Source organism: Taudactylus pleione, unplaced genomic scaffold, assembly GCF_031769625.1.
Source record: "Taudactylus pleione unplaced genomic scaffold, aTauple2 ptg000218l, whole genome shotgun sequence".
NCBI lineage: Eukaryota > Metazoa > Chordata > Amphibia > Anura > Myobatrachidae > Taudactylus > Taudactylus pleione.
Genome location: NW_028284620.1, coordinates 7,292,795 through 7,318,349, shown reverse-complemented (window position 1 = coordinate 7,318,349; position 25,555 = coordinate 7,292,795). Strand labels below are relative to the sequence as shown.

At 42.3% G+C, this 25,555-nt stretch overlaps 1 protein-coding gene across 3 annotated transcripts in view; it reads left to right on the top strand.

Moving 5' to 3' along the window:
- MTUS1 (microtubule associated scaffold protein 1) overlaps positions 1–25,555 on the top strand; it is a 221,233-nt gene that overhangs the window by 149,221 nt on the left and 46,457 nt on the right. For all 3 annotated transcript variants that reach the window (XM_088478757.1, XM_088478758.1, XM_088478759.1), the window contains one exon: positions 2,116–2,324. In XM_088478757.1, coding sequence (XP_088334883.1) covers positions 2,116–2,324 — 209 coding nt within the window. The remainder of the gene's footprint in view (positions 1–2,115; positions 2,325–25,555) is intronic.

The window sequence follows — 25,555 nt, the reverse complement described above, 5'->3', positions numbered from 1 at the left end:
GAAGAACATAACCGAATAGTGTTTTTTTTGTTTTATTTTTAACAAGGTGCCGGGACACCTGGGAAGCCACGCCCCTTGTTCTGATTGGCACGCAAGCCAGTCAGTGATATAACAGGGATGACCGTCTGTTTGCTGAAGACATCGATGATCATCCATTGCATAGTTACCATCGATGGCCACTTGCTATTTTGCCATCGGTGGTAACCATACCGATGGCCATCCCTACTTGCAGATTAATGTGGCTTGGTAGTAGGGGTGGCCGTAGGCATGGTTAACATTGATGGCAAAATAGCAAGTCGCCATCGATGGTAACTATGCGGTGGATGACCATCGATGTCTTCACAAAACAGTGTTGGGGACGGAAAGACCTGTGCACTTAAATGTTATGTCACATAGGCCCTAATTGGTACAGTTGCTGCCTATGATTAAAGTTTGTAAATGTCCATGATAACAAATAGCAAATTCATCATTTGACCTTGAATCAGAACACTGAGTATGTGTTTCTGCTGCAGGTACTTAAGTGTAGTTCAGTGCCTCTAAGATCTAGATGGTGTATGTAATCTGCTTTAAGCCTATGGAGACTAATGTTGCCCATCCACTAGGTGATTAAACCTAGCGATTGAGCGATAACGACGGTCGTTATCGCTCAAATGCTTGCTAATCGCCCGCAAATCGGGCAGTAAAATGTTAAACGACCAACGATGCACGCGCATACACTGAACGTCTGAATGTTCAGTGTATGCACTTCACCCCGAGGGAGACGGCGTCGTAATCGTGCTGTCATCCCCGCATCTAGTAGTGGATGGGCAGCATAGGAGCAGGATCCGGTAGCTGACGCTGTGCACATGCGCTTTGTCAGCTCCACAGGAGACGTCTTTCACAATAATTTGCCGGGCATATAACTCGCAGGGACAGCGGTTGCCTCAATCTGTCCCTGCATGTTCCCCTTTTTAAATAGCAGGGATATTTTCATTAAAAATGTAAATATCCCCTGCAATATGGATACTTTATGGTTGCAGCAATTCTGTGATTATTAGTAAATAGACCCCTACCCGTTTTACCAGCTTTTCTTTAAACAAGTAGCGTTCACTCTAGGACCGGCGCTGGACCTAGAGAAAAGGCACTTCTGTGCGTGTACCTGAAAAGGGAGCTTGGTCAAGGAAAAAGGGGTGCCCCCTTGTCATCACTCTTGGGGACGTGCCCAGCACTTAGACATGCCAGGCTGCTCCCAATCGCTCAGATCTCTGTGAATAGATGCCGGGTACAACCACAATACAACTTCTGCAATAGGTGTAATGAAGCTGCAGTTATGCCATGTTAGAAGTATATCTGCATCTGTTTTGTACCAATATGACAGCGTTATGTCTGATGCCACTGGTTAGACCTAAATCACTTGTAGCCTTAGAATAAACATGCTTGCACTGTAAAATGTATTTGGCAAATGTCAGATACAACGGGCATGTGATTAAGAATAACCCGTGGCTAAAGTGGTTTACTTTCAGGACTGTTATGTTTGATACTATGTGGTTTTATATTAATAATGCTAAACTAATTTCATTCACCCGGATGATTAGCAGGTAAAGTCAGTATTTGCCAAGTATATGTATCAAAAGGTGTGTATAGCTTTGCTGAATTTTATGCCTGGAATAACTGGAGTGCTTATACTTCACCATATAAGTCTGCCGGTTTCACGTCTCTGCAGCAGATTGTCACAGTAAATGGAAGCAGCTACAAGGAAATGACAATGCATGTCTGTAAGGTCAGCCTGGTGAGCTGTGTGGCATTGCTGAATCTCGCACAAGGAAAGGGCCATTGGCCGGCTGGGAATAGTGTAATACAAGCCTCAGCAGCCCACGTGTTAGTGCAATTCCTGAAGCCACAATAAATGCAGTCAGCATGTCTTATATATTTTTATTTGTTTTTAATTTTTAACACCCGCCCCTTCTTATAGCTCATGATCGGTCATTATATTCTACAGTCTGATATGAGTAGCATATTGTAACCCAGTGTTTAGTGTGTTTGCTTATTGCAGTTATATCATAAATGTTCGACATTTAGAGACTCTATATACTTTACCAAGAACTGCCATATTAACCAAAGTATTTTTGTTTTTAGTTGGTAAATGCAAGAAGAAGACCAGCCCTGAAGGGCCGGTTACGCCGACGCAGTCCCCACCGGCGGACACACGAGCTCTTGAATTAACACAGTGCAAGACGGTATGTGAGGAGCAGAAAGGACTTATCCAGCACCTGAAGTATCTCCTCACCTGCAGCAACCAGAGGTTTGAAGGACTGACAGTGGTGACGCAGCAGGTGATAAACCAGGTAACTCAACTGATCTATTACACTGCTGCAGAATTTATATTCCCTGAAATCCGTATGTCATATATTTTAGCCATGACTAATAGATCATTACATTTATAGTCATTTACTATTATTAAGTGACTTATTCACACTGTTACATCCAACCACTTCCTATATATTTTTTAACTAGGTTTTATGGTGTGTGTGTGTGTGTGTTTTTTTTTATTTTGTAGGATATTGAAGCAGCATTTTTTTTAAGCATTTTAAGAGCTGCTACCCACTTATCACAGGGCACCTTGGTAAATATCATGACGCCGGGGAGTGATGACGTGATCATGTTATTGTCCCATTACACCCCAGTAACTAGGTGTTTTCTGGTATGGAGGTTTTAATTTATTTGTTGTGTCCTGGTCCTTGCTTCACGCGAGTACGAACTGTCTCAGAAGTCTTGGCGAACTTCACCCTAATAATCCAGACCTTATGGGAGGGTAGGCAATTTTGCATAAATTTAATTTATCTGGTTCAAGTGAGAATCGTATTAAGGTCTGAACCGAACTATCTTTCACCAGTTAGGTGTGTTTAGTATTGCACAGTTTTGGGGTTTGTTTGGGTTATTTTTTTATCCTACACTATTTAACCTGAAAAGAGCGCACACTTCCAATATTTGTAGCCCTCATTTCCTTGATTGTTTCCAGTATTTCGATTTTATAGTTGTGTGGGTTTAAAATGAATCTGTAGCTGGCACAACAGAATATTACTGCATAGTATAATATCCTTAGAGAGATTAGGTACACCTATTGTGGGCTGAGCCAAAATTCATGAGGATGCAGCCAGAGCTGGATTATGGCTTTGGAGGGCCCGAGGGCACTTACGACTTGGAGGTCCCTAGAGGGCAACATTTTTGACACTGGGATCGAGTCAGTGTGTGCAAGCCTTGGGCATGCACATGAAAAGGGGGCATGGCTATACATGAGGTCCCTACTTAATTTCACACTGGGAGTGTCGCCTAGTTTCCCTAGATGCTGGGCTGCCCTCCATACATTTTTTTCAGCCCATGGGTGGGAAAAACAGGATTATCCCACCAAAATTGTGATGTTTGGAAGGTATGCATACTTCACACACACACACACACACACACACACACACACACACACACACACACACGCTTACATACGTACTGTTGTACACACAGCCACTCATATACACATACATATATAGTTACACACATGCACATACATACTGCAATATACATATATACAGTCACATATGCATAGTAACACAAATACATAATGTCATCACAAAGTCCAATACATATATACAGTCACACACTTATTCACATACTGTATATACATATAGATATATGTATATATATATATATATATATATATAGTGTCCCCCTCCCACTTACCTTACACTCTAGTACACTGTCTGCAGCTGCTCCTCCCCTCTTATCTGCCATCCATACTGCTGGCCCTGACTTCACAGTGCCATGTAGCCCTAGCCCCTGGCTGTGATACTGTAATGTAGCATTTCACATGCAGATAAGCCTGTAGTTACACACAGAATATAGGCAAGCCGCTTATCATGAATACTATATAGAACAATGCTACGCTCAGTCCCTTGGGACACTGTATTTCTATCAGGTAGTAGTATCTGTGTAATAAAGTATCTATTTACAGCTTAAATGCACACTAAGCATATATGTAAAGTATAAACTGGTGGGTAGCTGTAATCAGAAGTAATGGGCAAGAGCATGGATGCAGTAATAAAGAGATACTTTACTTGTAGTTAAAAGCAATGTACAAAAATAAACAATCAGCAATTGAAAGAATAATAATGCAGCATTACAAAAGCTCACACTACATGAGTGTGCTTAAAAGAATGCTTGTATAAATCCCAAATGGTGTATACTAATAGTCATTTGCTGATGTTAGTGAGAGACAATACTGTATAGAGCAACGGGATGCCGTTCTAAGTCTGTGCACTTAAACTGTTGCAGCTGTAATTACCTTTCTTTGAGTTTTACTTACTGGGATCTGGGCAGGAGTTAGGCTGCTGGGGAATGGTATGAGTTCCTGACCGGACTAATGGATCTGCAGTCCATCCACCAGTGATGTGTCTGGTTCAGACGTATCCCGGGATCCGGTTTATGCAAACCAGCAGCTGCTGTCTGGGGAGGGGTTGTAAACTGCTTTGGTTCCTGGGAACTGCCGTCGTACACCCCTTCCGCTACAGAGAATCACCCACCAAACTGCTTTCATTCACTCTCTGCATCGCTGGATACTACTGTTCTGTGTGCCTAACTTCCTGGTTGGCAAGTCACGCATGCCGCATAGAATTTTAATCAGCAGAAGCTGCTCGTGCGTCCTTTTTTTTTATCACTTTGCGATTAAGACGCGTTTGAAGGTAAAAAATTGCACAAACAGGTGCTTAGCGCTAGCGAGTCACGGCACGACTAGACGGGTTGTTTAATGCGCAAGGAAATAAGACGTATGCGGACACATTTGTAGTTATGATGAAACAGAATTAGTTTCCCATTCCCACTTCCAAAAGTAGTGTCACTAGTTTCTCCACCTAGTGTGGTAATTTTTATTTTTTTAGCTCTATCGATCTTTACAGCTTTTGGGGGTTTTTTTGTGTTATCTTTTGAGGATTTTTTTTTAGTAACTTCTATCAGATCTGTTTTTCAGGTACTCTTGTAGATAAGGAGATTTATTGGGAAAACCTTCCACAGTGTTTGTTGCCACAACAAAACAATGTGTAAAGTCCTTGGATGGAGGGTGTATGCTTATTCGAGATGTAATAGAATCACCAAACACTGAAAACAAATGTCAATAGATACTAGTTTACCTAAATTACTTTTTTTTTTTTTTTTAAATTACACTTTTTTGTGTGTTGTAGATTAAATACCATTTTTTTTATTTATTTTTGTTAATACATTGTTACCCAGGTTACATTCTGACGTTACCTTCTACTTATTTGAAAAGCTGGACACACACTACCAATTTTTCATCAGATCAACCAAATGAACGATTGTCTGACCAAATAAATATTTTTTTACTAGCACTTTTAGGTTGCTGGAACTAGTACTAGTCTTTGCCAAACTGGGCTGGTGGAGCTTTAAGCTGGGTACACACTGACAGATATATTGGCTGATCAATTGATCGGCCAATATATCTGGTGCCTGTCGGCCAGTGTGTACCAGTCATTCAGACATATTGTGTCGGCTGTGCTGCACAGCCGATGGACAGATGTATCTGACAGATATCTGTCTATCAACAAGCGTGTAAGGGCGAGCAGCCGACCGCTCACACACTTGCAGCGGCAGCCGTGGGGAGAAGGGTGGGGGCTGCCGGTTGCAGGGAGGGGGCTGGCCTTGCGGCAGAACCCCCGTGGTCCCGTTATTACTGGGGGGCAGGGAGGTGTGGACTGCCCTCACAGTGTCAGGAGTCGAGTGCTGCACTTAATTATACAATGCAGCACCCGGCTCCTGTCACTGAAGGGGAGTCTGCACCTGGTGTCACCCCTCGGCGGTGACACTTGGGTGCGTCACTTTTGTGGCGCCACTGCCTAGGCCATTTGGCACCAGGGCTGGATTTACCTGGGGTAGTCAAATAATCTCCCCCCGTCCTTAGTGTTATTGGCACTAGGACTATCCCTTACCTGATGTGTGCTGGGGCAATTAGTGTGTAAAAATAGAATTTAAGCACTAGCATTGTTGCACTAATGGTACCAAAATGTCTGGGTGCCGAAAATGAATGTTGTGGAATTCTGGAACTTAATATCGGTGGTATGCACCTAGAAATTTGCAAAGGACATCTCTCCCAGTAAGAGCTGTCCTTTGTGATAGAGGGACTTCCGGGTTTATGACCCCAATGTCCGCCTGGTGTCGTACTGCGCATGCCGCAGGGGTAGCTGGTAGGGATCTAATTAGATCCTTCTCAGGTTGTTGTGATAATAAACCTAGAAACATAGAATTTGATGGCAGATGAGAACCACTTGGCCTATCTAGTCTGCCCCATTTTTAAATTACCTCAATCCTTCTTCTGAAGGATATCCTTATGTCTATCCCATGCATGTTTAAATTGCTCTACTGTCTTTGCCTCTACCACCTCTGATGGGAGGCTATTCCACTTGTCCACTACCTTTTCTGTGAAGTAATTTTTATTCAAATTTCCCCTGGACCTACCTCCCTCCAGTTTCAGAACATGTCCTCTTGTTCTAATACTTCTTTCTTTGAAGAATGTCTCCTTCCTTTACTTGTTAAAACCCTTTAAATATTTGAACGTTTCTATCATGTCCCCCCTTTCCCTTCTCTATACATATTAAGATCTTTTAGTCTTTCCTGGTACGTTTTGTGGTGTAGACCTTGCACCATTTTAGTTGCCTTTCTTTGTACAGTCTCTAATGTATTAATATCCTTCTGGAGATATGGCCTCCAGAACTGAACACAGTATTCGAGATGAGGACGTACCAATGACCTATACAGTGGTATTATCACTTTTTCTGCTACGGATTCCTCTCCTTATGCAACCAAGCATCTGACTTGCCTTCCTCATTGCTTTGTTACAATGTTTGCTTGCCTTTGTCACCTGAAATAGTGACTCCTAGATCCCTTTCTTCTTCAGTACTTTCCAGTATAGTGCCATTAATACAATATTTAGCCTTTAGATTTTTGAGACCCAAATGCATGGACTTACATTTTTTGGCATTAAACTGTAGTTGCCACGTTCTTGACCATTCCTCTAGTCTACCTATCAATCATTTGTTTTACCCCTCCTGGTGTGTCTACCTAGTTGCATACCTTTTGTGTCATCTGCAAAAAGACACAGTTCCCCTTCAATACCATTTGCAATGTCACAAATAAAGATATTAAAAAGCACTGGTCCAAGTACAGATTCCTGAGTTACTCCACTGGTAACATTTGCCTCTTGAGACTTCTCTTGGGTAATGCTATCTGAAGATGGTGTTACCCACCGGATCCAAACTCCAGAATGGATCACATTCTGGAGTTTGGTACATATGAGAAATGCGTTAAAACCCTTGAAATTTGCGGTTTCGCGTGTTTTACAGCATTTTTTACCTTAGTACATCCCTTCTTGTGTAGGAGGAACCCTGCGTTTACATGGCTGTAACTCCCCCTAGCTTAGTGTCTTCTCTATTTTGTTAGGTCTCTGCTAAGTTTTGCCAGCTGCAATAAAGTTTTCTGAAATCAATATATGTATAGCACAGCCAAGTATATTGCTGCCTAATTTGCATAGTTTAAAGACTTCCTAAGCACACCATGTAACTTCTAGAGGTCAAGTGACAAAGTAGGCAGTCATGTTTGTAGTAGATGGACTTGTCCAATGGTATCGTCTACATAGACAAGTATGTTACTTTAATTACTGTTTGGCTCCGACTTTTCATATGATGATGGGTTGTCTTGTTCTGTTAAAAAAAAAAAAAAAAAAGAGCAGAGTTCGTCCTTTCAAATTAATTTTCAGGTTGTAACTAATGAGTGTTGTGTTGCTAAACCAATGATGAAAGAAATTCCTTCCATAACTGATAGAGGAAATGAGATTTGGGGGAATTATCTGCCTGGAAAAGCTGCACGCCAGTGTCATCATGACAGACCCCAATGCTCCATAGCAGAAATTGACCTTTTGCCTTGCACCCAGGTAGAGGTACATATACTTGCCAACTCTCCTTGATTGCTATTTCAGGAAGTCTCCTTGGCAATCTCCCGGATTGCACCTTATCCCCATTATGTAGCTGTTATATACCTGTAAAAAAGAAATCAGATACAAAAATATAAATGGGATAATAATCAGTGCAATCTCCCTGCATTGGTTATAAGGCACAATGATCCCTTTCCTACATGCATTTTCAAATAAGGTTTTTGATGGCCGTTTATATGAAACCATTGTGAGCAAAACGCAATACATGAACAAGCCCTGAAAAGTATCTCTCCCTATTTGGGACTTTTACATTTGGATGTTTTGGTTTCCACACCTCCCAGGCGGAGCAGTGTACGCCCACTTTAACACCACATTCCAAATTGTTGCTGTCACATTCTCCCTGAAATGCTTATTTTCAAAAGCAGACAAGTATAGTGCATATTCCATTTACTATATCCCATCCCCTCTCATTTTTTATTTTTCTTTCTCTAAAAACTTTTGAGAGGGAGGGTGAAAACCCCTTGAATGCTGTGTTGAAGAGCAGACAGTGTAGACTGTAGTCAAAAGTATTTCATTCTGAGGGCAGTATTCAGTTAGCTGCGAAAAATCGGAAACTTTTTGCCTGCCGCACTTTTCACCTACATCGCATGTTCTGGCCGCGGAGACTTATCAGGCGTGCCTCCGCTATTCGCCGTATTTTGTTGGAAAGGACGCAAAAACGCATCCCGACGAAACTCACACAAGCGAAAAGTGCTGTCAAAAATGGGGAAAGCAGCCTGGCACCCCCCAAAAGATGCACTTACATTGGGGATCAATGAAGATACCCCCTAATAGCCCCGCTGAAGCTGTTTGGGCTACTTAAGTGCTGTCAATTGCCTCTAATTAGCATCTTTGCACAAGTGGTGAATAGCATTAAGCAGTATTTTTTGGAGAAAATAACTAGTCCTGTCAAATTTGGTGTACATGAAAATGGGTGCAAGCATGGTTTAAAATCGGTAAAGTGATGTTGTAAAAAAACGCCTCTTCAGCAAACACCTGCAATCAAAAAAACACCTCCCCCATATATGCAGACCCCCGAAAACTCTATTTAGCTAGTTTACAAGTTTATACCCCCACTTTGCACTTTTTTGACACCTTTTTCAAAGTCCTTTTTGGGGTGTTCCCCTTTTTTTTTTTTTTTTTTATGCAGTTATGCTTTGGGGGGCTGTCCCAAAGATGCTTAGTGGTTTACCGACGTTTGCACCCCAAAACCGCAATTCTGCACTTTTTTTCACCGCCTATTCATAGGCGAATCTTTTTCGCCTGTTACATAGCATTGCGTTTTCGCATACGCAAAAAGTGCTTGCAATTGAATACGGAGATGTTTCCACCTGGTGAAAAGTCGCAATCGGCGATTTACTTTTTCGCGGAAAAAGGCTTTTCGCGTCTAATTGAATACAGCCCTAAGTGTTTTATTTGCATAAAAAAAACTGCATGGGCCCTCACGCTGCTTTTTTTTTTTTTAAACAATTTTTTATTGAGCCTTAATAGAACAACTGTCAACAATAATTTCAATAGTAAAAATAATACATCACACTATTACAGCGAAAATATAACAAATACAATGGTTCATATAATCTGAATATAGCGTATACATAAATTAGTTTCAGTCGCAAATCAGGAATATATGTGCGATTATACATAGTTCAACATATAAATTTAAATGTAAACAATTTGCAACTTTAATTGTGGCTGCAATTCCAATACACTATAAGAAGTTTTATGAAGCCAGTCGTGCAAATGTCATAAAAGGGCTGCATGATTATAGGTTTCAATATTGGGCAAGTTTGTTCCCTCAGGCTTTTTTAATGTTTTTTTATTTACTTCACTATTCTACAAAATAAAAATTGTAAAATTTAAAAAAAAGTTATCCACATAACTTTATACACATAACAAATATAGGTGTTGACGATGTATTGTGTCACTCACAAGTAATTCTGAATTCTGTTCAGTGCTGTGGATGAGGGGCTACTATAACTGGTTCAGTCAGGCTACTGCTTCTTAGGATTTTCTTACCCTATATTTACTCCAAGCTTATATTCCACTATTCTCCAGGGTATCCATATTGATCAGTCCAGGAATCCCACTATTATTTTCAATGGCTTTCATGGAACATGGTGAATTGTAACTGAATACCTCCACAGTACGATATATTTTCATAGCTAAATCATATTGGCTTGTTTATGGGGTGTCTATGTTAATGATTACTGACTTTATGCCTTGTGCCCTGAGCAAATGTTTTTAGAGTTCAGTTTATTGCAGTTGAGTTGTCCTGAAATCTGGCTTGTGATGAGCTTCCTTAGCATGGTCAGATTATTCTGCCGTTTGTCCAGCAGAAAAGGTTACAGTAGATCTGAGTGTAGCTTTCATAGGTCTAATTTTAGATTGCTCTGTGTACGACCTAAACAGAACAACGATCTATGGAGAAAACTGATGCAATGGACACGAGCCAGCCAAGGATCTTTTTATAGCACATTTAGCAGTATGTGGATAGTACTGTACATGAAAGCTCACTTCTGTACTGTACTTTGAGAAATGTTGCATGTAATTTCAATCAATGAGCTCACATGATCTTGTTTAGATACACATGCTTATGCAGTGATGGAGGTTCTTTAAAACAAGCAAGGTCTTCAGTAAAGCAATTTATGATCAAAATGTGTGCACGGTATACAGGGGTGTATCTAGGGATCCGAGTGCCCCTGGCAAGTTAATGGACTGGTGCCACCCTCCCCCATAATTTTAGGACGTGCCCCCAGTAGTAGTCCCCTCTATGCAGTGCCCCCGGTAGTAGTCCCCTCTATGCAGTGCCCCCGGTAGTAGTCCCCTCTTTGCAGTGCCCCCGGTAGTAGTCCCCTCTTTGCAGTGCCCCCGGTAGTAGTCCCCTCTCTGCAGTGCCTCCGGTAGTAGTCCACCCTATGCAGTGCCCTCAGTAGTAGTCCACCCTATGAAGTGCCCTCAGTAGTAGTCCTCCCTATGCAGTGCCCTCAGTAGTAGTCCTCCCTATACAGTGCCTCAAGTAGTGGCCCCCAGTAGCAGCCATCCCCCCCATAACGTGCCCCCAGCAGCGGCCACTCCCTATACAGTGCCCCTAGTAGCCACACTCCCCTCCCCCCCCCCCCCCCACCCCCTGTGCTGTGGCGGGGGAAAAAAAAAAAACATAGGAAAAAAAAAAGCAAGTTACCTGATCCCCGCACCTGCCGACGACTGCCGCTGTCCACTCCTGCGGGCCTGCTCTCGCTCTGCACTATTGACGTCTCTCCCATCACCCGCTGACTGACTCTCATTGGCTGGCTGCTGTAACAAACATTCAGCCACCGCTGTGTGTTTGTAACTGTGTAGGGCAGACCGCTCTCACTGCGGTCTGCCCTACACTTGGGGCTCAGAGGACTAGCATGGTTTGTTCAAGCCCCTGGGGTAGTCCACCCATTGGCTGCTGGTGACACTGCCGGACGGCGCCCCCCCCCCTTGGCCGGCGCCCCTGGCGAGAGCCATCCTGGCCAATGGGTAGATACGCCCCTGACGGTATGTTGCTTATCTTTATAGCGCAGGCGTAATCGGTGGCGCTTTTTCAATGTTTAAATGTTTTTGTTTTTTAAATTAATGTGCCCACACATCTGTAGTCATCAGAGTGTTCTCTTCTCTACATACATTTATTTAAACAATTACACTATTTATATACTGTATTTCTGAAAACGTATGTAACCTGTTTTTTAGAACTCTACATCAAACAGCAAAGAGCACAAACTGTCCCATGTCCCTAATGCGCCTGACCCCACCCCTCAATATTGTACTTGCTCTCCTCATTTTCATGTTAGTGATTCCTTTTCTTGGTATCTATACCGTTTTTACTCACTAAACATTGCATCTAGCTAATACAAATCTGGATTATCTGGAGTTGATGATTCTTGTGAGGCCAGAAAGGCAATGAATTATTTGTAAGAATGTGTATCCGTCCATGATCCATGCACACGTTCTGAGCCTTTAACTACTCTGCCTTGCTCACTCAAGAAGCAGGAGTCACAATACTTCATGGGTTACTTGCATTGCATGTGGGTGGGTTGGTTGATTAATTTATTGATGTTTTGTCCATCTGTTTGGAGTTATGATTACAAGGCCTGTTATCATAGGGTATACATTTTATCTCTCTAGCCAGTTTAGTTGAGAGATGATAATCCTAAAATAACTAGCTTGTTGAGTGTGGTCTTCCATCAAGATATTTGGGATATCATTGGGGTATCAGTTAATTGTAACCAGGTCTGGAATTAACCAAACGAATGACAGATTAGACAGTGACTCAGACACTGCAATATGTTCCTAGAGTACATACTCGAAATGATTTGGAACAGTGGTTCTCAAACTGTGTTCTGAAGGCAGCCTAATGGGGGGCATCCACTAGACGATTTTATTCCTGTCCAACCTCTTAACGATTTTCCCTTGAAGTTTCCCTTGAAATATGATCTTCCACTCTGAATGATTTGCAAACGATTTGCAAAAGATCTAACAATAAACTATGTTGTTTTAATCTGTGATTGAGAGCTTTCAGCTATAGTGGGCAGACAGTGGTTCATCGTTTGATCGTTCAGCGTGAACGATGTGTAAACGATGTGTAAACGATTTGTAAGCAATCAAGTGAAATTGACCTGCATGTTCAGTCGATGGAGGAGACGATCAAACGACCAGCGGGAGCGCGCATCGTACATCGTTAGAAACAATTACTGCACGATTTGCAAACGATGTTCAAACTTTGTTTGAACAATTATCAAACGATTATCGAACGATTTTATCATTATCGTTCAATCGTTCAACTTTATCGTCTAGTGGATACCCCCCTTAACAGTCCAGGTTTTAAAGATATCCATGCTTAAGCACAGATTATTTAATTAGTTGCTTAGTTAGTTTAATTATATCATCTGTGCACCAGCACTGTTCTAGAATATATAGACTTCTATGCTTCACAATTACGTCAAATATGTTTTAGGTTTTCTTTGTAGTACCAGAGTTTTCTGGCAGATGTCCTTGTTGTAGTTGCGATCTATAGAGAGAATTTGTCAGACAGCTAGATCTCCATTTACAGCAGTGGAAACGGACACCTGCAGGTTAAAAGAATTAAAACCAAAAAATGACTGTTGGCGCTCCTGTGTGATATAATCCTACAGACAGAGCATCTTGTAGGCACGGAAATATTCCGATTTTGTGAGACCCTGCTAGACAGAGGTGTTTTGTTTTATTTTTGCAAGTTACAATGTGATGCGACTAGGACGCACCAGCTGACACTGCTGATTAATTCGACGTATTGTATATCTGTGTGCGACTGAGTCTCTGAATCTGTATACGAAGTGCTACAAAAGTGCGGGGGTAATGGCAGCTGCAGGCACTAATTGGAGGACCGAGGAAGCTGACTGGGACAATAAAGGAGAGATTCCCCATTCAGGGCTAGCACCTGGAGGCTTCCGCCTTTATTGTCTCCAGCAGTTCCGCCCCTGCGGCTACACAGAGTGTGGAAGGCAGAGCCAGCCAGGGACAGGATGAAGGGAGCCGGAACCGGGCACACAACTAGTGCATCAAGCATCACAGCTGCTGGCGACTGCCAATTAGCTTGCATCGGCTGAGCATGGCGTCCAGGCCACCACGCCGTCGTCGATGGTACTGACTTGGCAAGTGTGGGTCTCTATAGCGTCTCATCATTTATTTATCAACCATTCTTAAATAGCAGTCATATTCTACAGGGTTTTACATAGAACATTTCAGTAATTCCTTTCCCCAGTGTAGCTTACAATCTATATTCCCTACCACATGTGTGCGGGCACACACACACACACACACACACACACACACTCTCTCTCTCTCTCTCTCTCTCTCTCTCTCTCTCTCTCTCTCTCTCTCTCTCTCACTCTCACTCTCACTCTCACTCACTCACTCTGACTTGTGTTTTTTTTTTTTCTCAGAATCCAATTAAACTACAATAATTTCAGTTGGTTTACAAGTAAACTGATTTTGTTTAAGCAATTACACCTCAGATTTGTTCCCCATGTACCCTGAATCTGCTAAATCTCTACTTCTATTTATATGTGTATATGTATTAAAGTAATGTCCATATTGGCTCCTGATAATTCAACTCTTTCTAGTCTTAAAGATATTGAAATTACTCATTTCATAATAAATGGCTTTATTCTATTGTCATTTTTGTGAAATATTAGCTTGCCTGTTTGAGGAACCTCTTAGAAACGTTCCTTTATACACTGTCAGGCTGACTATTGGTTTACGAAGTTTTGACTGATCTGTTAATTCAATCTCTCCAGCTGATATGTGAATTGAACAAACTTTTTCATTCGGCTTTCTTGATGAGCCCAGAATTCATATTGCCTTCAAACTGGGATAACCCACCTGATGCTGGAGAGCAATAGTTAAACATTAAGACATACTTGAGAAATGTATGACCATTTTAGAACATAATGAAGATGGTTTACTTAAGAGAGAGCAATTTGGATTGCTCTAACTATCCCCATGTAGTCTCAGGGGTATATTTACTAAAGTGCAGATTTTTAAAAGTGAGTTTTTTGCCCATAGCAACCAATCGGAGTCTAGCTATCTTTAAGAAGGTGCTAGACAAATGTTAAGTAAAATCTGATTGGTTGCTATGGGCAAAACCTCTACTTCTAAAAACCTGTTTAGTAACTATACCTCTCAGTTTGTCTGATTACTAGGATACTGTTACTGTTAAGAATTATCTTTTATTCTTAATTGAAACTCTGTATTAAAATCAACGTGAGCTTTATTTGCTTTTAGTTACAGCTGTTCATGTTTAAATGTACGAAATGTAAATTAATATATAGACATTTTTATTTTTTGTACATAAATGTCTGTATTGATGTTCCTTGCCTGACAAGTGACTTTCTCCTTCTGGTTGGCTGCAGTAAACTAGCTATTAGTGGCCGTGTTTACTCTCCTTGGATCAGGGCCTGTGCTCCTGGCTGCCTTCCTGACATTCATGGGAGGATTACAAAGTTCTGCTTGGTGCAATGGATAGGAAAGGGGAGCAGCCTGCCGAAGGAAGTCTCAAAGTTTGACAAGAAAAAAAAAAAATCTCTGTTCTTAGAATATTTTGTCACCTTTATTTAAGGTCATGGTTTAAAAAAAAAATTAACAAAGTAAGGAAAATGCAGCGTTTTATTTTATCCAGAAATGTTACTTTGCGGAGAGAATCTAGTTTGTGCCAACCATCATTCATAATATAGAACAAAGTATCATCCATACTGTAGATGCCGGTCATTATTACCTAGTGGCACGTTTATCCTGCCCTGTGCTGCTCTTTGATCTGATATCTCCGGTATTGGAATTCACTTTAGCACAAGGGCTGTGAAATTTCCCCCCACAGAGATGCCAAGCAAACCTAGAAATATAGTGCCCTCTTATTTTTACTCCCGAATGAGAATTAGCTGGAATAAGTGGCCATGATTCAGGAACAGTGACTGCTTATGCACAGTTGTCCCCATATTCATCCTCTCATCAGTGATGGGCAACTTCTATTTCATTGTAGTAGTGTTTTTTTTTGTTTTTTTTTTTATTTAATGGAAGATGTTTTAGTGCAGTCTCCTAATGAACTCCCCCTTATGTTTTCCATTCCAATACAGTTATGGTGGACGTTAGCACAACACACTTTTTCATCTGCAATTTAGTATTTTTCTTATCATAAAGATATGATTTTCCATTGATCATCTGTGTTGTATGTAGAGCTCCTTCTGTTGGTATATGAGTTTAAATGAGCGGGTTCTATTTGCTAATGGGTGTGTAATGCTTATTTACACAGTTCTACTAGTGCTGAATAAACAAGTTTGCAAGAGCAATAGGCTGAATTTTGTGTTGCTTATATGTATTGTGTATTCTGTGTCATTTCACCTCATGTGTGAACCATTGTTTTACTGTAAACCCGGCTTATTAAAATAAACATTTTAGCATTTAGTATAGTTTATCTAGCTCATCTAATAAAGTCCTGCACAGACCATATTTGTCATTCACATCAGTCCAAGCCCTATTGCCTTTTACAGTCTAAATTCCCTAACACATAAGTGCATATACAGTACATTTTATTTTAGCTAAAAGTAAGTTAACCTGCCAATGTGTGTTTGGAGTATAGGAGAAAAACCACACAAACACTGGGAGAATCCAAGATTTATGGTGTCACTTGGCTTGTAAGAAGGATTTGGGAGAATTGCATGCCTGTTAGGTACTGGGGTCTGCTGTTACGTCCCACAGTATGCCCAGCAGATGCCCCTACCCACACACGTGCTCAGAAGAGAAGTAAAAGTTCCTGGTGGTGCTGTATCCTTGATGGATTTGTGCTTTGTTCCCCAGCGCATAGATGATCTTTAGGGATGCTATAAATACACCTTTTCAATGTTTTAACATATACCTTGGCCAGATATCTGGCTAGTAAGCCATGTAATGTGTCCTCAGCTGCAAACCAAAGCTTGTAACCTACCAAACAGTCCAGTTTGGGGTGTTTTTTTAAGTGAAAAAACCATACATACAACGTACAAAAAACTTATATTGTTAAATGCCCCTTAGCAAATGGCCTGCACACGAATGAAGTGTTAGGATACTGTATGCACCCAACTTTTAGATCCATGGGACAAAGGAGTTCTGACAGCGAGATCGTGCCCTTTCTGACCCATGGGACAAAACATGGGTCAAAACTGTCCCAACAGTGACATAGTGCCCTTTCTGAGCCATGGGACAAAACTGTCCTGACAGCAAGACGGTGCCCTTTCTGACACTAGAATGTAAACATGGTTCAACATGTCGATATCTGAAATGCTGCCATGTGAAATGTCCACATTCTCAAAATGCTGACACTTAGATGCCGCCAGTAGGGTTACAGTTAGGCACTAAGGGATAGGGTAGGGATTAGGGTGAGAATACTCACTGGAACAGCCGCTTGTCAGTCGCCTGGGCCAGAATTCCTTGTCACATGACCACTGGGACCTGGAAGATGACACTGGAGACGCCACTGCCACTGAGAATAGGTAAGTGACCTCTGGGACACCAGAGACGTTATGTCGCCATTTCATCCATGTAAACATTAATGTCAACATGCTCCATGCTGATTTTATGCATGTCAACATAACATCCTACACCCGTATCTCACAAGCCCTCCAACTTTTCTTGGTCGCTGGTTGTATACATGTTTCATGTTTGGTTTTTTTTGCTAACTGACATCTTTAGACTCCAGATACCACTTTGTGGGACTGATTCTGAATCTGACACTGCAACATCCATATGTGCCTCTCTTTCTGGTATTTCTCTTGCAACTTCATGCTACAGATGCGCCCAAGTTCATTGTGCCAGTGAGTCGTGCCATGGTATATTATGGCGTCTCCCCGATCGCCGGAGTGCATCTCCATTAAGTCCTATGGAGACGCGAATGTGGGAGTGCGTCTCCATTATGTTCTATGGAGTAGCAAATGTAAGTCTCGGATCGCATGGCGCGAGATGCTGCGCTATGGACAAAGTAGTAGCTGGGTAGATCTGTATTGCCGCTACAAGCCCTTCCCTGGTATACATCAGTTCATCTGAATGTGCAAAGACTGAGACGTCCACTTTGCATGTCTCTAGACTCTTAAATACCGATTGCTGCAACTTTAGATGCAACAGTTCATCGCACCACTGAAACTGGCGCTAGCCCCATGCTAGGTGCAGAATCTCCGTCAGAGTATGGTCTCCAATGTGAACAATTGTGCCCTATTTTGCAACCACTTCAGTGACCTTCCCATAACACGCCCATAAGACTGACCATCTTCATGTGTCCACACAGCTACTTCCCCGTCACTGCCTACGAACACCCAATACATATTTCTGAGATCGTGTCTCAATCACAACCGCAACTGTGTACACGGGCTCTGAGCGCATGCGCAGTGCAACTTAGACACATGCGCAGAAGAAAGAAATCTCTCCACTGCGTCTGAAATTGAGTGTGACACTGAATCAGGCCCTGTGTGTGCGGATTCATACTAAGGGCTCTATTACTAACGTGTTTCACTTGCAGCGATTATTTATCTTTAACATTCACTGAGTTATATTTCAGTTTTTTTTTATGCGTATTTAGTAAAACACATGCCTGGTGTGAGTGCTAATGAAAACCGCTCTTCCCAGCGCTATTTTTCTTATGCAGATAGCGCAGACAATCTTTTTTTTTTTTTTCTCAGACCTGTAGTCTTGCACATTTGCATCAGAGGATTAAATCCAGCGCATGCTCAGTGTCACAGCTAGAACGCCATGAAAACCTCGAGCTGGTCACATGATACACAGCAAGTGCAAAGTATTATGGCTAACTACCCAGTTGCAGGAGCTGCCTGCCGGCACCTCAGCGCTTGTGAGCGATGTTTAACTGGGTGACTTAGTGCCTGGTGATTTCATTTTACATATACGAACGGTAAGTTATCTTTACAGTTAGTTTTTAAATAAATGGTGCCATCTGATATCATGGATGATGCGCTAGGTACTGGCACTCTTCAAAACTAACCAAAAGCACGTATTACTACATTTTTACAACTCTTGCTGTTCATCACTAACGAGTTTGAACAGGCAAAACTCGTTAGTAAATGGAGCCCACAATGGCTAGTATTGCTTACAGATCCATATGACTGTCTTATTATGTATTTATTACCATCATTTCTTTAACTTCCTGGTCTTCACGTTGAGATAAAATGTAGTTATGTAATGAACTTGACTTCAATGTAAATACTTGATTGTCTTATTCATAAAACTCGTTCCAGAATGCAGCGTTAGGGGCTCTCCCTGCAGCTACTGATAAATAGAAAGTAAATTCAAGCTTACATAGCTGCAAACAAAGCAAGTATAGACATCTTCACACATGTATCATAACATCCTGGCATGTGTACAGGCATCCTTGTTGTAAGAACATGTCAGTGTTGCTGTAATCTGGAATTAATGGATTTCGACTTGCAGCCTGATGATTGGAATGGTTGGCACCAGTGATTTACAGTATTGATTGAAACATGAAGATAAAGACCGCCCAACATCCAAATGTAACTTCTGATCACTGACTATGAAGATAATGTGTTTCTATATCCCTGAAGTGTGACTGATTTTGTGGTGATGCAATTTTGGCAAAGCTATCTCTACCCTTTTAAAACTACTGACCTATTATCCAGAATGCACATAATATACATAAATTTGCATTTTAACACGTCTCTTTAAATTATAGTTATTCAATATGTTTTAATGTGCAAATTGAATAACGTACAACAGGGCTGGATATATAACTGCAGTCTGTAACCACACAACTATTACTTATCTAAGCTCAGTTGCATTCTCTGGGCTTCACGTCTTATTACACACTTCTCTAGCATCACAGTTCCGGTCACAGAGTTAAACAGTGAATTTCTCTTTGCTGACAAGCCAGAAACATGTTTGACATGGTTATTGTGCTCTGAAAAGCCACCTCTTGGCACCTGCCCCTGGTACATTTGGGTACAGGCTTTCTTCACACTTTAATGCTTCCTGGTTTCTGCCCATCCCCTGTAAATCTCTCCTCTCTATATAATACAGCTAGTTACTGTCCATTCATCATTTCATTTTGTATTTCTGCTCTACCCCTCCATTAGGCGTCTGTGGATCCTTTGGTGGGGCCTTCTAATTAAATTATATAATTAATTGAAGACTTCATAGCTGGTGAGGGGTATGGCCTTTTCTCTTGATATAACTGGGCTGTCTACACAAGTCTTGAAATGCACTTGTGCAAACAAAAAGGAGCTTTGGAATCCTGTTTTCTTTTTTTATTTATTTATTTGTTTTGTTAATGAGTTTTATTGGCTGAAAAGAGGAGGTCAGCTAATAGCGCCCAACTCTTGTGCTTTGGTTATGGGGATGCCATAAACAGACTGTTCAAGTGTACTGTTAATGGGACCTTGTCATGTAATATTGACAGCTGCATCAGTGTAAATTGTCTTTATTTACTTGTATGGACTTGTTTTTTTTATTTGCTTAATATTTTTATTACTCGCTTTACAGCTTTGATGAAATGTCACCCCAGCCATAAACAGGCTAATGAAATAGCCCAGAAAAGCTCAGTGCTATCAGATCTATCCTATATGCAATAAAGTCCAGCCCCTGCAGCTCTAAAGGGCAACTTCACAATTCACATAAACCAGCATCCAGATGAGTAAGGTTGCTGATTGTCTGTTTGTAAGTCTTTAATACTGGTAGCAACGTGAAGCTGAGAACGTTGATGTGCCTGAGAGTGGGTGGTATTTTGGCCATGAAATGGTAACTAAATGAGGGTGACTTTCATGTGTTGTGGTCAGTCCTATTTTCTGAATATTGCAGGTCTCTATGTGTGTGAGCCAGTGGATAAAGCCTTCCCTGAGCTTTGTGCTCCCTAGCCCCAGACTGTGGCGCAAACAAAGCATCATACATAACATGGGGACATACCAGGTGCACATAATGATTATAGATGTGATAACATAGTAATGCAGGCCCAGCTCATGAGAGAGCTTACAGTTTAGTTGGGAAAGGGTATTGCTTTAGACCAACTGTAGTGAGTGTGGTTCAGGCTATAGATTAGGACTGTTATGTCAGGGTGTACCAATGTGAGCAGTATAGTTGGGATTAGGGTAAGGCTTAGCTATTAAAGAGATGTGATATTAAAGAGCATTTCAAGATTTTAAGGTGGTTGGAGAGTCGAATAGTACCTGTAGGGATTTCTATGGGTACTGTTGTGTGAAGTCCTTAAGGCAGGAATGACAAATCATGGAAGATGACGAGCAAGTCTGAGACGGGCCTAAGGGAGAATGTTTTGAGATGAGGTTTGAAGGGTTGTAGTTTGACGGCTTCATAGGTAAGGGTCATACATTGTTTTGGAATGCAGGGGCGTATTTATAATGGGTGCAAGGTGCACACGGACCCCTGGGTCCAGAGGTGCCCACACACCTGCACCCAATTAGCTATATTTACCTTCTCCGTCAGACAGTTGCTTGCTGCAGCGCCAGGAAAAAGGCCACCGCGGCCATTTCCCCAGTAATTCGATCTTGCGCAGTAGGGATGTCCCAGGAATGTGGCACGGACGCCCTGACCCCGCAGAGCTGCGCATGCATATCAGACTTTGGCACAATGCACCGCCGGAGAGGAGGGGGCCCGATCGGAGCCTGTACACGGGCCCCCTCCTCTCTAAAAGCGCCTCTGTGCGAGGCTATCAAGAGCTAGTGTCCTACTTGCCAACATTCAGCTCCCTCCTTCCAGGGCATGATCGCATCATTGTGGCCAAACCCCCTCTTCACAATGCCGAGCTTAATGGCATTGCAAAGCAGGGGGCGGGGCTGTGATGACGCGATTCAGCGCGAATCGCGTCACCGGCCTGACTCGCTGCGGGGGGTTGACAGCGCCCGGGAGATTTGCCTACTTTTCCGGGGGGCCGGGAGCACAACCTAATATACGGGAGACTCCCAGCAATCTCGGGAGAGTGGGCATGTATGGCTAGTGTTTGCTGAGATAGTATTATGGGAGTAAATAGCAAGACGCTTTTGGGCCTGATGATTTGCACCTGAGCATGTGCGAAAAGTTTTGGAGACCTCTGTGATGCAAAACAGAGAGTACGCAGAAAGATGCTGTTGCGTTCGGGAGAGATGGCATGAGAAATGTAGTTACAAAGTGATGGTCATTCCTGGGAGTGACTGGGAGGTGGCCTGAAATGAATGCAAAAAAGTTTGTCTCTTGGACGTGGTACAGGAGTGACAGTGGTTAGGTTCTTAGAAGTGCAGTCGCAGCTACAAAGGCCATGCCCAGACTTAGACGCGGCACCTGCGCCGATGGTGGCATGTCAGGAATCGCCGGCGGTATTGCAGAAAGTGGGCGTCTCAGTGCTTATTCAGACGCAGGCTATTACACCAGGGCGAAGGCTAATACTAACATTTGCATATTATCACAGCTGCAACTCCAGCAGGAGATGCACGAGTGGCCACAGCAGCTTCTGCCTCTGACTAAGGCCAGTTATGGCAAATTGAAGGGATAGATGGTTGAGGAGCAGGCCAGAGATGAGGAGGATACCATAATTGAGGCGTGAAATGATGAGGGAATGGTAAAGCGTTTTCTTTGCAAACAAAAAATAGATTATAGTAATATTTTGAAGGTTGGAGCGACAGGATTGGGAGAGACTGGATGTGAGGAGTGAAGTAGAGGGAGGTATACAGGGTGACAGCAAGGCAATGTGCTTGGGAGACTGAGGAAATCATGGTGACAGTGAGGCAGATTCGTGGGGAGTGGGTGACCTGGGGGAGTAGGGAAGTTGACAAGTTGTGATTCGGACACTCAAGTGGAAATAATTGTTTTGTTATACAAGATGGTGGAGCAGTGGTTGGCTTTCCTTCTTCACAGCAGCGGGGTTCTGCATTCAATTCCAATCAATATGTTCTGTGTGGAGTTTGAATGTACTCCGTGATTACATAGGTTACCACAAGGAACTCCAGTTTCTTCCCACAATCCAAAAACATACCGGTAGGTTAATTGGATTCTAACAAAAAAAGGGTGGGTTAGGTTTAGGGTGCAGGAAGGGGGGTTAGGACCAGGCACCCTCCATAGGGGTTAGGGCTAGGCACCACCAAGGGAGGGTTCGGGAGGGGAGGGTTAGGGTACTTAGCAGCTGTAGTCGGGATCTTCAACAGCCGAGCTTCCGGCGTTGGTGTTCGAACTGGCGACTATTCAGCTGCCGGGATATCATACCAACCCATTGTGTACAACCCCATGCTTTTGGATGCGCCCACTGAACTATATATTGCGCGGTCTCGCCCTATATTGTTTAGCGATATCGTTCCTTCAGTCGCCTCGACGGACAGGAAACACATAGTTAGATTGCCATGTTTACCATAAGAACTAGTGTATATCAGTTTGCAGTATTCTGTAGGTGAGTTGTGTTTATGTTTTGTTTTTATGTGAGTTTTAAGTTTTTTTTTACATTTGGGTAAATAATTTTTGCTGCTTGTTGTGTATTATAATTGTTTAACAGTGTTACAAGATTGGTATGCTAAAATCAAAAGCTCTGGGGCATGTCCAATTAGATGTGAGGTTACCAAAAAATTTAATTTACGGTGCAGGGGTTTTTGTTTTTTTTGAGCACATCCAATTTTTCCTATAATCCATATTTTAAGGACATTTTGTTGGCACTTGCTCTCAAACCCTTTGGATACCCCCATACTGACTAATTAGGCAATTGGAAGTTTCCAATTAGCTTAATAAAGTCCTTACCTTCTGCAGCGCTGTCCACGCACACAGCCTTGCCAGCTGTCCGCAGGCTGAGTGATAAAATAAAATTCTCTTCCGTGGGATTTTGCCCGCAAAAAACCCTGCAACCAATTTTTTTTTTTTTGTTGGATACCACGGATTTCGGGAGGGCACATACCCGCGGTAATCCAATATTTGTTGCGTGATCTGCATAATTTTTTGCGAGTGAAACCTTCCGCACAATTGGATTGCCCCTCTATATCCTAGATATCCTTATATCAAACTCAAATGGTGTCAATGTGACAATGACTGACTGCTCATAGAGCATTCACACATTTTGTACTCTTGTATGACTTGAGTAACTCCTGCAGTGAAAGGGCTAAAGATCTGTATTTTATGTCTGGAGATATGAATTATGTTTAGGCACCAACGGATTGCCCAGGAGCAGAAGCTGAGTATAATTTTGTGAGATGCTTATTTGTCTGCTTTTAGGCAGGGGGGCAGGAGTACAGAGTACCTGGGCCTGCCAAGGAGTTGTGGCAATTTCCCCATAACGTGTCACCTCAAAACTTCTTTAGAAGAACCTCTACACTCCCACATGGCATGCGTTTATGATGCCGGCGGTCGCTATACCAACCGCCGGCATCTCCACTACGGAATCCCGGCGAGGGTTAATTAACCTACGCCGGGAGACCGGCGCCCGGCATCCCAATCGAAGGGTTGCTGAGCGTGGACAGCCGCTGGGGGGAGGGTTAGGTTTAGGGTTTCCGGGAGGGGACTTGGGGTTAGGCACCCCCCCGGAGGATAGGTTTAGTATAGGCTAGAGGGAGGGAGGGTTAGGGTTAGGTGCCTCCAGGGGGAACTTAGGGTTAGGCACCTCCCCGGGGGACTTAGGTTTAAATGGCGGAGAAAGGGGGAGTTAGGTTAGGGCACTTAGAGGGGGGGTTAAGGTTAGGCACCCTATAGGACGGTTAGGGTTAGGGGGTAGATTGGGTTAGGAAATACTTACCTTTCGGACGATTGGGATTTCCTTCCACATCGGGCTGGTACTGCCGGCCTTGCGGCTGGTGGTGTAACATACCGATTCCCTTCCCCATGCACCCCTCTAGTACTAATTGCGATCTTATTTAATGCCTGGAATTTAAGCATAAAAATCCACTCCTCAAGTATAGTAAGACATATCTAGCCAACTGTGTGCCGTAAGCAGTCATTCCTTGCCAATGTCTATTTGTTAAAGGAGGTACATATCTTGCGAGAGATTTCAAGTTGGCGAGCAAGAACCTGACACTGAGCACTAAAAAAATTGGGGACAGTAGTGCCACTAACTTGCTAATGATGTAAGGAATGTTTAGGAAATAATCCCCTATATATATATATATATATATATATATATATATATATATATATATATATAACACACACACACACACACACACACACACACTGATGTGCACAGTGATGTGCACTTGTCGTCTCACAATGAAAGTAACTAAACCAGTATTTGTGAGACAGGCGGTTAAAGTAATAATTCCACATTTATTTAGTTTACTAGCAAGATAAGCACCTTTTTTCTTTTTTCATTTTTGTCTTCCTAGATTTTACTATTTTCTTTCATAGCCTCTTGCAAAATCTCTGTGGATGGTACACAAAAATGGCTGCCAGACAGTGCTCAGAGGTCAGTTTAAATGCCTCTCTGCTCACTGCATTTTATGATTTTTGCTGCCATGCTAGTCCAGAATAGTAAATCCTTATTGACAGCCTGAAGAATAAACAAAACAAGGAAACTTTAAATTCCAACATTCTTCTTTATACAGAGATTCAGGTTTTAAAGATACATCTTTTTTCTTTTTTTTTTCGTCATGCGATTGCTTATTTGCTAGGTATTAGTGACATCACTGATGCCTCAGTGATGTCACTAATCCCTAGTGAATTTGTAAATGGAATATTGGATTGAATAAGAAAATGACTAATCTAAAAAATGTAAGTATGCTTTCAATTTCTGAATACATTTAAATGTGTTAACATAAAGCTTCATATATGCTAAATATAAGCTTCACTTAGCACTGAGGTCAGCCTCTCCCTTACCATCCAAGCTGATATATGAGTGGCAATCGATCAGGCTAATGTCTGCCTCTCGTTTTTCATATTTGAAGGGGGCTGTGGCTTAAAGTAATCACTGGCTGCTGGTGCCAGGAGCAGAGACTGCAGTATGTGTTAGGAGCTGGGAGGGATCAGTACACGGAGCACAGGAAACCTGCAAAGCATGAGTGTCAAGCAGACAAGCTGAGTCCTATGGAACTCCTATCAGCTGCTCTTTAAATG